We start from the raw sequence: 13,898 nt of genomic DNA, 5'->3' as shown, positions 1-13,898 counted from the left end.
GACCCTCGGATCTGAAGAACAAACTTGCTGTCCGAGGAAACCCCCACCTCTCGGGACCCCCAGCTCTCCCAGCCCTGCACCCAGCCAGGCGCGGATAAGCGCCATGCGGTGCGCAGGCATTTGCGCCAGGGCGGGGGTCGAGGGCGGTCAAGGGGCGCACGAAGCTACAGCAGGAGTGAGCCTCCCTAGGTCCGAGGACCCAATTACGGAGGGCCCCCGGGTGAAGTCTTGGTCCGAGGACCACCTGGCTCGCAGGGCACCCCGGGGTCCCAGCTCCAGCAACCCGCGAGAGCGGGCAAGGGGCTGGGGGAGGGGGTCAGGGCAAAACTGCGGCCAGCCTGGGACAGGGAAACCAGGGGTTCCTCGGCCACCGCCCCCCACGGGCGCGCCCCTAAACGGCAGACGTAGGGGGGCTGGCAAACGGTCCCAAGCTGACTCTCACCCTACCCTTCTCGCCGAGCCGCCCCACCCCTCGCGCCCACCCAGCGCCATACACCCGAGTGGGTCCTGCACCCGGGCACCTGGAGCCCACCGGGCACCGCACCTCGCCTCCAGCCGCGCGCATCCCGGCCCCGCCGCCTCCACCGCCCAGCCGCCGGCAGCGCGGGTCTCACCTTTGTGTAAAGAGTCCAGGAGCAGGAGGAAAGTTACCAGCCACATGCCATAAAGAGGCCCTATTCTCCGGGGAGGTGGTCCTGTGGCCGGCCGTGCGGCAGCGCCTCTCCCCCGCTCAGCGCGCTCCCAGCCGCCCGCACTCGGCGCCCCGCTCTCTCTGCTCCTCAGCCCAGCGCACGGCGGCGGCTCCTCCCTCCTCGGCTCCCCGGCTCCTGTCATCCGCGGGGCTGGGCTAGGCGGCCGCTCTCTCCGCCCCCCCGCGACACCCCGGGTGGTGAACGCCACTCCAGCCCCAGCTCGGGGGTCCCTTAGACCCACAAGCTCAGGGACAGAGGTGGGGACCCTGGCCTGACCATCTCGATCTTGCTTCTCTGGCCAAGAGAGGAGAGGGGTCCCTGTCACCCACGGGTTTTGAGCCTATATGGTCGCAAAGAGGCATATGTCATACATGTGCCAAGAGTCCGCCATGCACGGGGCAAGGACGCTGGGTTTCTCCTGGCTGGGTCATCCAAAGCCATTGCTGTTTCTTTGGGACTCAGTTTCCCTCCACGAATGGGAGAGCGTGGGTATTCTGGCCAATATCTCGGCTAAGATCTTTGAAGACATTTGGTACTCTCCACCCCAAAGCTCAAACCTACGTGCTGCCCCAAACCTTTAGTCACTTCTGGAAGTCAGCCTCCTGGAAAAGCCGGCTCAGTCCACCCCATCCCCGGCACTGTCCAAATTTGAGCGAGCACCTGATACATTGTGAGCTTTTTAAACAGTCATTTACAACACACGTTCTTTATCCCCACCCCATTTCCCCATCGCCACAGCTTTCTCACTTCCAGAAACTGGTCAATAGGACATAAGAGAGAGGGGAACCCCAGCAGTTACCAAATGGGAGCTGAGCACCTGCTGAACTCTGGGGCAGGCACCATGGCGTGGCTGACTGATGTGGAAGGTTGATGTGGTCAAAGTCTCCTTTTGTCTTAATTCTCGGGTAAGAGGCCGCACAGGGTCCAGGGAAGAGGTCCAAGTAACCCTGAGGATAAACTAGGTGCCAGCCCTGGAATTCTCCATGCAATCGGTCAGGTAGGTGGCCCTGGAGATCTTGTCACCACCTTGACCCACTTGGCTCCAACTGTGTGTGCTTTTGACCTGCCTTTCTGAGAGGCATGGTAAGGGTGGTGGTGGTGGGGAGCTGGGGGTGCTGTTCTAGCAGAGAGAGGCTTTGCTCCCCCAGATGTCTCACCCAAGTTCAGGCGAAGAAACAGGTTTTCTCATTCCCAGGTTTTGCCAAAATATGTCTAACATTTTAAACTAAAATTTGAAAACTGCACATTTATTTTTTAAACATGGTAAGCTACATAAAATATGAAATAGCAATTTTAACCATTTTTAAATTTGTGTGTGGTGTATGTACGTTTGTGTGTGTGTGTGTGTGTGTGTGTGTGTGTGTGTGATTTTTTTTTTTTGCCCCCCTCAATCTCTCTTCACCTTATTTTTGAGACAGAGTTTCTCACTAAACCTGGAGATGGAAACTCAGGCATGGCTCCATGCTTACACAGCACTTTCCTGGACTGAGCTATCCCCGGCCTCCTTTTAACCTCTTTTTTTTTTTTAAAGCTTACTACTAAGTAAATCCCCAGTGTTGTCCAACCTCTACCACTTCCTGTATCTAGAACCTTTCCACGAAACGAAGTAGAAACTCTCCACCCATTAAACTATCGCTCCCCGTTCTTCCTCCCCTCCGGCTCTGGAGCTGTCATTTACTCTCTCTTGCTGTGCATTTCACTATTCTAGGTGTCTCATCATGAGTGGAGTGCTTAGCTTTGGTCCTTTCGTGTCTGCCGGAATACCTTGTTTTCAAGGTTTAGCCATGTTACAGCCCGTGTCAGGATTTCATTCCTCTTTACGGCTGAATAGTATTCTACTGTGTGTCTACACAGAATTTGTTTACTCACTCATCTATCAAATGCACACTTGGGTTGCTTCCATTTTTGGTTCCTGTGAAGAGCGGTGCCATCAACACAGTTATAAAGCCATCTCCGAATTGTTGCTTTGTGTTCTTTGGGGTGTAGAACCACAAGTGGGATTTCTGGGTAGTGTGACAATTTCATGTTTAACTTTTTTGAGGAACTGCCAGACACATTTAATTTTTTAATATATCATTTGGGGGAGTTTCAAGGGCTCTCACCTGCAATTACTCTATGGAATGCACATAAAGTCTATTAAAGTTTCATCAGGCTCTTTTAAAAACTGGCTGGGAAATTGAAGCTCACACCCAAGATCACCAGGCTTGCACCAAAAGCAAGACCTGAATCCAGGCCTCCGGACCCCAGCAGCTGCTTGCCCTCTGCTGTGCAGCCTCCCTAGTGGCTGAGCTCTATGATATCAGGCCAGCACTCTGAAGCACATGCCTTTGGGTAGGTGCCTTGTCTGTAAAGGCACAGTAGAGCACAGAAGCACAGAGGTAAGTTTGCAAGGGATGATTGAGATGACCTGGTCTAAAGCTGTGCTTTGCAGATGGGGAAACTGGTTCACTGGGTGTAAAAGTCAGGCATCTGTCTGAGGTCACACAGGAAATGACAAAGTCCACTTGTCTTCTCCCCATTTTCTCTTCTGTCCCTGGCCTGTGGGACTCTTTCTTTCATTGTGTCCCTTCCTGCCAAAGGAGATACTCACGAAGAAAAATCCAGTTATTTAAAGCTAAGCCTATTGACCCAGAGCACCTGGTCAGTCTGTGCCTAAAATAAACCACTAAGTCAGACAGGATGAAAGAGCTCTGTCTGCTGCGAGGGGACAGGGCCAAGCGAGGGCCCAGGATGATGGCACAGCTGCTCCCGCTCGGAGCCTCCAGGCTGGAGGAAAAGGAGGCCTCTTCTCTCCATCCACCTCAAGTGCCCCTGGAACCCATAATGCCTCTTTCCCGCCGATGTCACACAACCTGTGTGTTCCCTGAGGGATGAGGTCACTCACCGTGTCTGCCCCTTGGAGAGGCACCGACTATTCTGAAACAGAGAAATCTAAGCGAGGGCAAGTTCAAGTTCAGGGACTCACTCTAGCAAAGAGGCGTTCCAACATCGCCCTTAAGAATGTGGCCTTGGACTCAGGCTGTGTGCTCAGTCCAACCCTGCCACTTGCTGCAGAGTCCCCTGGGAAATGTATGTGTGTCAGACCCTAGTGTCCTCACCTGGAAAGTGGAGACAGCTCAGCATCTTTGGCAGGAAGTCATGAGAGGATTAACTGGGACAAGCCTGGTGGCCGGCACAGCGTGGCACAAGTAAATATTACTGATGTTGTTGGCTTTGCTGGCAAAGACCTTGACTCCTGTGAGCTGTGGGGTAGAAACTGCTTTGCTGGAGATGGTGGGGTGTCATCTTGCACCCCATGCTATGATAAGGCTATAACTAAGGAGTTGGAGACTCTGGCAAGTGGCTGTAGAAATACAGACAGATACTGAAAGAAGACTGATAAGAAAGGAGGGAGGGAGGGAGGGAGGGAGGGAGGGAAGAGAAGAGGGAGGGGGGGAGGGGAGAAGGGAGGGAGGGAGGGAGGGGGGAGGGGAGAAAGGAAGGAGGGAGGGAGGGAGGGAGGGAGGGGAGAAGGGAGGGAGGGAGGGAGGAAGGGAAGAGAAGAGGGAGGCAGGGAGGGAGGGGAGAAGGGAAGGAGGAAGGGAGGGAGGGGAGAAGGGAAGGAGGGAGGGAGGGAGGGAGGGAAGAGAAGAGGGAGGGAGGGAGGGAGGGAGGGAAGAGAAGAGGGAGGGAGGGAGGGAGGGAGGGAGGGAGGGAGGGAGGGAGGGAGAGAAAAGGGAGGGAAGGACAGAGGGACAGAGGGATGGAGGGACAAAGGGAGGACCTGGTAACAGACAGACCCTACATTTTACATATTGCCATTCCCTAGGTTCTGTTCTTCTCTGATATCAGGAAAAGCTCATGGAGAGTGACAGCCTAGTTCAAAGGTGTTCAGAAGTCCCCTTTCTTCCCATTGTTTGGGGGTTTCCTGCAGTGACAGAGCCCTAAGGGGGAAAGGAAGAGGCGACTCAGACAGTTTGTTCCTTCTTAATTCCTTCACAGTCCCAAACAGGGTGGAAACCCCCACACCCATGTGTAAGTCTACTACACCAGTGTGAGAACAAACACAGTCGCCCAGGCAAACAGTCATATGTACAGGTAAACACAAACACCTAATGACAGGCCCACCTGCGCTTAACTGAGATTTGAATGCAGTCCAAAACTTGATATTGGCACTTCTGCATAGGCTTGAAATGCATGGGATTCATTTCTTAGAGGGACCACTTAACAGCAGTGAGAAATTCCTGATGTTTTCTTGCTCTGGAACTCTGAACAAAGATTTTTTTTTTAAACTACTGTCAGTGGAAGCAGCTTCATGGAGTCACAGGGAGATTGGGAGGGGAGCCCTTTCCAATTCAGGTTAATCGTGGATATTATTTTGCCATGTTGTATTAAGAACAGGGCCATCACAAGAAACAACAGATGTTTTCATTGTTTAACTTAGACAATGAACTTACAGATTTTGGACACTTCTCTACAAAAATAAAGCCATGTAATTATTTTAACAAAGCCTTCATATGTGCTCAGACATTCTTGGGCAATTTAAGTATAAATATGGCTTTCATAGAAGGAATCAATACTGAACCAGGTCGGTCTTAAAAACTTAACACTTGGGTTATGTAGTTAATTTGAGATTGACCTTCGTGGTGCTTACTCATTGATTGGAAGAAGGGAAAGCAAGGATTTCCCAGCTCTCCTTCCTGTTTGTAATAGATTTGAATGCTATGCACAGAATCATGGTCTAGGATCTCATGGCATCAGTATCTTCATCCATCTGTGTGACACTGGGCAAGTCCCTTAGTCACACTGGACGCCTGCTTCTTCACCTACAGTGAGAGGTTTGAACATGTATGCAAGAACCTTGGCTCTACTCCACATAACTACATAACCTGTGTGGTGTGTGTGTGTGTGTGTGTGTGTGTGTGTGTGTGTGTGTGTGTTGTATGTGTGTGTGCCTGCAAAATATGCATTCTCTCTAAAGCAAAAAAATGGACAGAATTATAAATTATTAATCATAGATAGAAATAAACACCAATGTGTAAAACAAATACTAAGTTTTCCACCTTTATCTTTTTGAAAGATTGATTTAGTTTATTATGAGGAGGCATGGGATATCAGAGGACAGCTTTCAGGAGCTGGCTCTCTCCTTCTACCACAAGTTCAGAGTCAAGTTCGGGTTGTCCAGTTGACATGGCAGTCATTTCATTCATGTCTGTCTTTTTGAGACAGGAAGAATTATTCTGATTCATAGATTATGAAGCCTACAGAAAACATAGTGTGTGTCACTAAATAACCCAAGTCGAGTGCCTAGAGGGAAGAAAGCCCTTGACCATCTCCACTCGTCCTAACAGCATCTGGGATTGTCCATCTATTCTGGCCTCATGGAGCAAGGACCTGGAAGTGCCAAGTTCTTTCCCTTAGGTAGAGTCTCCAAGACTTGTCTTGTTCAGGCTCCTGCCTCAACAGTGACCCCAGCAAGAGTCTAGAGCTATTGAGGCCCCCAGGAAGGCTGGAGTCTCCCCAGCTGTGGTCTCTCTTCTACCATGTTCTCTCAGCTCACAGCTCTGAAGCTGGCTAGCAAGCCAACCCAGGGAGGCCCTAGGAAGACTGAATGCAAGCTCTTGGTCAGAATTCTCTTTAGAAGTGAGATGGGGCTGGGATGGGAGGCATACAGACCGAGACAAACAGCAATATCCCAAACAAACAAAAAACCAGAAACTCAGCCGGGCGGTGGTGGCACACGCCTTTAATCCCAGCACTCGGTAGGCAGAGGCAGGCGGATCTCTGTAGTTCGAGGCCAGCCTGGTCTACAAAGCGAGTTCCAGGAAAGGCACAAAGCTACACAGAGAAACCCTGTCTCAAAAAACCAACAAAACAAAAACAAACAAACAACAACAACAACAACAAAACAAAAACCAGAAACTCAGTCTGTATGGCTCCCCAAGCTGTCCTACAGGTCTCTGATCTACTTTTCATCTAATTTTACTTTAATTTCTATATAAAACAGACAAACAAACAAAAACCCCTCTCAACCTGCTGGTGTGGTGGCACACACTTTTAATCCCAACACAGGGGAGGCAGAGGCAGAGGCAAGCAGAGCTCAGCCAGCCTCATCTACATAATGAGTTCCAGGTCAGCCAGGACTACATAGAGAGACCCTGTCTCAAAAATACAAACAAACAACAGCAAAAAGCCCTGGTGTTTTCAGATCCTTCTCTAAGGGCTGGTCCAATAAGTATAGTCCTCACCCCTCATCAAAGAAACTTCTCCCTGTAACAGACAGAGACCATTCCAGAAAACCACAACCAAACAAACTGAAGAACTGTGGAGCCAGGCCCAACTCATACATCTACAACTCAACTCCTGGGTGGAAAGAATTGCAGGAAAGGGGGTGGAAAGATTATAAAGCCAGAGGAGTGAGAGTTTACTGTGAGACTGGGTCTCTTAGGAACGTCAGAAACTACACCTGCAATAGTTCATGACTGCCTTAACATGCGCTGAACAAGGACAGCAACAACAGACATGTTAACACGGACAGAGGAGAGACCTCAGCCCTCCACATAGAACTACAGACATGTTAACACAGACAGAGGAGAGACCTCAGCCCTCCACATAGAACTACAGACATGTTAACACGGACAGAGGAGAGACCTCAGCCCTCCACATAGAACTACAGACATGTTAACACAAACAGAAGAGAGACCTCAGCCCTCCACATGGAACTACAGACATGTTAACACAGACAGAGGAGAGACCTCAGCCCTCCACATAGAACTACAGACATGTTAACTTGGACAGTGGAAAGACCTCAGCCCTCCACAAAGAACAACAGATAACCAAGAAATGGCAAAAGGGGGAGCAATGGTCTTCTCCAGAGTAAAGCACCCCAACTGGTTATGCAATACCAAAAGATCAGCCCTAAAAGCATTACATACACAAATAACATTATATAGACTGAGCAGGTTGTACTCATGGATTTAAGAATGTGTGTGTGTGTGTGTGTGTGTGTGTGTGTGTGTGTGTGTGTGTTTGTAAAACAGTAACTAATGAAAGGGGGGCTATGAATTAGAAAGAGCCAGAAGGGGTCTATGAGAGGGTTTAGAGGGAGGGAGGGGAAGGGGGAAATGAAGTGATTATATTATAATATCAAAAATAAAAGAATTTTACAAAACGACCTCTGAGCACTCGGCCTTTTCCACCTCTCTCTTTTCCGGTTCCCAGGCCTTTCCTCCACCTACCATGCACTGACCTTCTGTGAGGCTGACAGGCACTCTGGCATGGCATGGTAATCTCTCTCGGCCCTGGCTGCTGTGGACAGAGTGGCCTATGGCACTCATCCCTTTGATGGGAACTGAGGCTCTTTCTGCACTCCCGTGACCATCTCTGCGGACATTGGGTGCCCAACCCTCCTGGCTTTACCTACAGGCCCCCTCCTGGAGCCTCCGCAAATGTTGACCAAATGACTGACTTGGCTGTCTCATTAGGTGCCAAGCACCTTCCTAACCCCCACATGTCACAGTCCCACAAGTGTGGCCTTCCTCTTGGGTTTGAGCCCTAAGTTCAGCAGACCTCATACTGGCATCTCTGGCCTCTCAAGGTGTGCTCTTGGCAGGCTGCTGGTGTCGGCAGACATGCTGACCTCAAAGCCAAAGCAGTTCTGCCAGAGGCGTGCTCAGCCTGCATCACTGCCATCTTCGTAATTGTCATCGCGGGGAGCTTTTGGGGGTTCCGAGTGCTTCATGTCTTCTTCTCAGATCTTCATAAAATAGGGCCAGAGGCCAGGCAGGGTGACATATGCCTTCAATCACAGCACTCGAGAGGCAGAGGCAGGTGGATCTCCTGAGTTCAAGAGCAGTTTGATCTACATAGTGAGTTCCAGGACAGCCAAGACTGCATAGAGAGATCCCGTCTTGTCTTAAAAAGATATCAGGGGGTAGGGATGGGGGACAGAAAGGGCCAGAACTGCTTTTGCTTGTTATACAAAATGCAGCCACTGATGCTCAGAGGGGTCGTGGTGTGCCTGAGACAGGTTTGCTATGGAGCCAACACAGCCCAAGTTTGGGATCTTCCAGGCTGAAGAGTGCGTTCCTAGTGTGTGGGATGATCCAGTTGATCTGCAGTCACAGCTGGTTCTCTTTTATTATCTTGCATCCCAGGGGGTCTGGGACGTATTTAGGTAGTTCACAGGCAATTCATGCCTCTGTCCCATGAAAGGGACAGCTTGCAGGAACACTCTTGCAGCCCCAGAACAGCTCACCTGGCTTTGCTTTCACACAAGGTCTTGCTAAGGGACCCGGGCTGAACTTGAACTCTTCCTTCTGAGTGCTGAGATTACGAAAGTGCCCCACCTTGCCAGGCTTGCTCACTTTATCACACAAAGCTGCAATGGTACGATTTAAGTCCCACATGCTTGTGGACTTTGCTGCCTGCCAGAAAGAGCGAGAGAGCTAGAAAGAGGGGGGAGGGAGAGAGGGGGAAAGGCAGGGGAGATCAGGTGTAAAATAGATGGAGCCAGCAGCTGGTCTGTGTAAGCTTGGAAGCACAAAGAACATTTCAAAGAAGAGGGATGTGGTGGTGGCTTGTCAGGCCTGAAGGAAACACACGACTGTCCAGATTTTGTGATATTTGTAAGTCCTCCCCCCCCCGCCACAGGATGTCAGTCTTACTTTTGTGTGTGTATATGTGTGTGTGAATGAGCTCTGCACGTGTTCATGTATGTGCACATGTTGACGTCAGGTGTCTCGCTCAGTGGCTGTCCACTTTCTATTTTGAGACAGGATCTCTCACTGAACCCGGAGCACACTGATTCAGCTAAACAATCCGGACAGCAAGCCCCAGGGTTCTTCTTGTTTCTGCCTCACCAGCACTGGGATTACAGGTGCGTGTGGCTCCTAGCTTTTATCTGGGTGCCAGGGGATCCAAACTAAGGGCCTCGTGCTTGTACAGCAAGCACTGTGCCAGCTAAGCTGCCTCCCAGCCCCATAGTCATTTTTATCGTTCTAAATTAGCAATCACATTTTATCTATTTTTAAACATTTTAAAAATAAATTTATTTATTTACATCCTGGCCAAAGTTTCCCCTCCCTCATCTCCTCCCTGCCCCCCCCCATCCGCTCTGTTCCCACTCCCCAATCCACTCCTCCTCCTTTTCAGTTTAGGAAAGGGCAGGGCTCCCATGAGTATCAACAAAACATGGCCTATCAAGTTGCAGTAAGACTAAGCACCTCCCCATGTGTTAAGGCTGGACAAGGCAACCTGATATGGGGGAGCAGGTTCCCAAAAGCCAATAAAAGAGTCAGAGACAGCCCCTGTGCCCACTGTTTGGAGTCCCACAAGAGGACCAAGCTACACAAACGTCACATATATGCAGAGTGCCTAGGTCGATCCCATGCAGGTTCCTGGTTGTTGGTTCAGTCTCTATGAGCCCCTATGAGGCCAGGTTAGTTGATTCTGTGAGTTTTCTTACGGAGTCCTTGTTCCCTCTGGCTCCTACAATCCTTTCTCCTCTTCTTCTGCAGGATTCCCCAAACTCGACCTAATGTTTGGCTGTGGGTCTGCATCTGTTTCTCAACATTTTTAAGAGATTTATTTTATGTGTATGGGTGTTTTACCTGTATGTCTGTGCACCACATGCGTGCAGTACCTGAGGAAGCCAGAAGAAAGTGTTGGATACCTTGGAACCGGAGTTACAGATGATGGTTAGCTGGCCTGCGGGTACTGGGAAGCCACGCCAGTCCTCTGGACAAGCAGCCGGTGCTTGTCCATCCGAGCCATCTCTCTATCACCTTGCCTACTCTCAAATCTGTAACTTCGATTGTTTCCTGAAGATTCGGGCTCTAGAAATCCTAATTCATTCCAGAAATTTCCCAGAGTGGCCTAGAGCTGGGCACGAACAGACTTCCTGGATCCTGACAGAGGGTCCTCAGTCCCTATGTAAGTTACATACTCATGCAGTGCGCTTGAAATTGCCACCTCCCCGGGAAGAGCTCTTCCTCTGCAATGAAGAAGGCAGACGTTAAGGCAGTACCCATGGTCATGATCCGCTAGAAAGCGGGTCTGCTTCTCCACAGGCTTCACCTGGTAGTGCTCACACTTTAGAGTCTTGGGACAGGGGTGCCTCAGTGCCACCCTAATGTCCTCCCCCACACACTCTTGTCGTTGTGACAAGCTGTCAGTATTGAGGATGGAGCCACTCCTCAGAGCCAGAAGTCACTGGAAGATGGCATTAGCTCCTCCTGCCACCCAGCCCAGGAACTGTGAAGAGGAAGAAATCCCTCCCATCAGGAGTTGAGTCGAGAGACCAGGGTGGCTGACAGTGAGCAGAGGCTTTGTCAAGTGAGTGTGGGACACACAGGATGCTCGGGGCTCCCCTCATCTGGTGCCATCTTGCCCCTGGGCTCTCTCTAAGCCTCCACACAGGTGCTTTATCAATCTCAGGTTCAAGAGTTCCCTCCTCACCCTGAAGCCTAGCCTAGCATCACCTATGCACACATTCTGGTCTCTTGAACCTCATCCGCCTGGCCTTTCTGTATGCTCTCTGTGCCTGGATCTTTCCCAGATGACGGCTTTCCACATGGTGGAGAGACACCAGGGCCCCAAGTGTTCTTTTACTAGGCTTCATTTCCTATCTCTATTGCTTTCCATCTTAACATGATTGCTAGACCTGTGATTGTACTGGCTTCCCTTTCTGCCCCACCCCCACTCTATAGCACAGGGTGGCCTAGAACTTGAGACGCCCCTGTCTCAATGGGCATCATTTTAAATGTGTGGTTACAGGTATTCACCACCATTCCCAGACAACATTTCCCTTTAAGCAGTACAGACCCAATGCAGTAGAAGAGGTCTGAGCAGGCGAGTACAGGAACTGCCATCCCCTGAGGGAGCTCACCAGTTCTGACTGCTACTCTGGGCCCTTTAGGTTTGGTGAAGCACAGCCCCATGGCCCTGGTATGGATTGTTGGGGGAGAGGTGTACTTAAATGCACTATTTACTGAATATTAGGAGTTGGGACCAGTGGCACCACATACACACACTGGGGACATTGGTAATAGTGAAGTAGGGGGTCAGCCCCACAAGGCAAAATGCAACAGTGAAGAGGAGAGCCCACTGTGGCATCGAGTGCCACATCCTTAGCCAAGTTGACCCCATTTTTAACATCCTCGGCAGACAAGATCAAGTATGGCATTTCCTGAGTGTTTCATCAGAAGGTCACAGATGACAGACAGAAACAAACTTATGGCCAATGGGTTTGGAAAACCCTGGGATAGCTGGAGGTCTTCTCCCAGGAACCTGCAATGTGCCAGAGGGGTGCTGAGACTCCTTGTGCAGCCACAGCACGAGGCTTCCTGACTTCTTGTGGCATAAAATCTTTGTCCTTTCACTGTATACAGCCCACCCATGACCCCCCAAGGAAGCACACCCCTAGGGCTTCTACTTTATTTGTTCATTTATTGCGGTGCTCATGACTGAACTCAGGGCTTTGAGGATGCTAGGCAAGCCCTTGACCACCGAGCCACGTCCCCAGGCCCTTTCTTCATTCTTCTAGCAGTCACCCACTCCCCACATCCCAAAGGTACTGATAAAACTCTGGATGAGCCAGCTCAGCCTGTGCCCTCACACTTACCCTGAACTGGGGAGAATGTCTGTGGAGAAACACATAGTGGCCCCCAAGGCTCACAGTCAATAGGGCAGAACAGGGGGCAGAGGACCATCTTCTGTAAGCAGATTAAACCAAGTTCAATGGGTTAAGATGACAGCCTGGCAAGTCACCACAGGGCAGAAACAAGTCTCTTTTCTTTAAAATAAATATTATGGGTATATATATATATATTTGTATGCCAAAGCACCATGCGCATGTAGTGCCCACAGAGGCCAGAAGAGGGCAGTGGATGCCCCAGGACTATTGTGAGCTGCCATGTGACCGCCAGGAATTGAACCAGGATCTCTGTAAGAGTAACCAGTGCTCTTAACCTCTGAGCCATCTTTCCAAAAGCTTTCTTTTTCCCTTTCTTTTAGGATTACCTGTAGCTCAGGATGGCCTCAAACTTTCTAAGTGGCTAAGGATGACCTTGAACTCTTCCTTGATCCTCCTGCCTCCACCTCTGGAGTGCTGGCCTCTCTCACTACACCTAGCAGAGACTGCTGCTGGTCAGCCGTCCTGTATCTACGATGGTGTTTATGTCACTGGTGGGGCTACCTCTTTCCCTTGCACAGTCTACTCACCCCTCCACACTCCAGCTGGACATTTTCTACGCGTTCGTTGAGTGAATCTGAGACAGTGTGGTTGGGACAGACGACTTTTCAAATCTCACTGAGGGTTGAGGCTTATGGAAACTATGAAGGAGTTGCTTGAATTCAAAGAAAGGGGCAGTCAGCAAAAACGGAGGTAGGACTCGAGGGACAGAGAAGTCCAGGGTTGGCCTAGTGTTGGCGAAAAGGACACAGTCAGTGTCTGCAGCTGAGACAATCTCACACTGGGACGTGTGTGGCATTTTAAGGATGTCTTCAGCGACACTGTAGTTAGTGCCCTGAAGCTAAGCAGAATCAGCCAACTGTCAGCCTCAGCCATTCCATTTGGCAAATTTTAGCCAGGGCCATGGACGGCTACTCATCATGATGACTGTAACAGGCCCTGGTGGTGGCTCGGTGCCACACTGAGGTCCTCAGGACATTGCAGCCTTATCTCACGCAGCCAGGTTCTTGCCCACCATTCCCACTGTACAGCTGAGGTTCGGAGGAACTGGCTAACTTGTCCTCACACAGATGGTGACCTCTGTATGGTCACTGGTGGTAGTGTCAATGTTTGCCGTTACCGTCCCAAAGCAGAGTTGACACAGAATTTCAAACATACACAAGCAGGGAGAGCAGTCTATTGGGCCACCCAGCCCCTTTCCCAGCAGCACTTGCTATTCACTTGAGGCCAGTCTGATTGCACAGGTTCCCCCACAACTCCTGCTCATCACCTTGGATTTTTACATTTTTATTCTATTTGTTATTATGAGAGTGTGCACGCATAAATGCCACGATGCATACGTGTGGAGGTCAGAGAACCATTTTCAAGCATCTCTTCTGCCATGCTTTATCCACTGAGCCGTCTCCCTGCGCACCTTGTATTGTGTTGAATTGTATTGTATTGCATTATAGGACATCATCAGTAGACTTTGCATCCTCCTGGCAAAGTACCCAGGACCAGGACACCCCAGTCCTGCCCTCTCCCACCCATGTGTC

At 50.4% G+C, this 13,898-nt stretch overlaps 1 protein-coding gene across 2 annotated transcripts in view; it reads right to left on the bottom strand.

Moving 5' to 3' along the window:
- The window catches only part of Dscaml1 (DS cell adhesion molecule like 1), a 334,350-nt gene extending 333,551 nt beyond the window's left edge, over window positions 1-799 (bottom strand). The window contains exon 1 of one of the 2 annotated variants that reach the window (XM_036192440.1): window positions 615-799. In XM_036192440.1, coding sequence (XP_036048333.1) covers window positions 615-660 — 46 coding nt within the window. In that variant the 5' untranslated portion in view covers window positions 661-799. The remainder of the gene's footprint in view (window positions 1-614) is intronic. The other variant, XM_036192441.1, reaches the window with a different exon arrangement.
- Between the last annotated feature and the right edge of the window lie 13,099 nt (window positions 800-13,898).

This window comes from Onychomys torridus, chromosome 7, assembly GCF_903995425.1.
Source record: "Onychomys torridus chromosome 7, mOncTor1.1, whole genome shotgun sequence".
NCBI classification, from domain to species: Eukaryota; Metazoa; Chordata; class Mammalia; order Rodentia; family Cricetidae; genus Onychomys; species Onychomys torridus.
The sequence above is the reverse complement of the archived record's forward strand: the minus strand, read 5'-3'. Positions and strand labels throughout refer to the sequence as shown.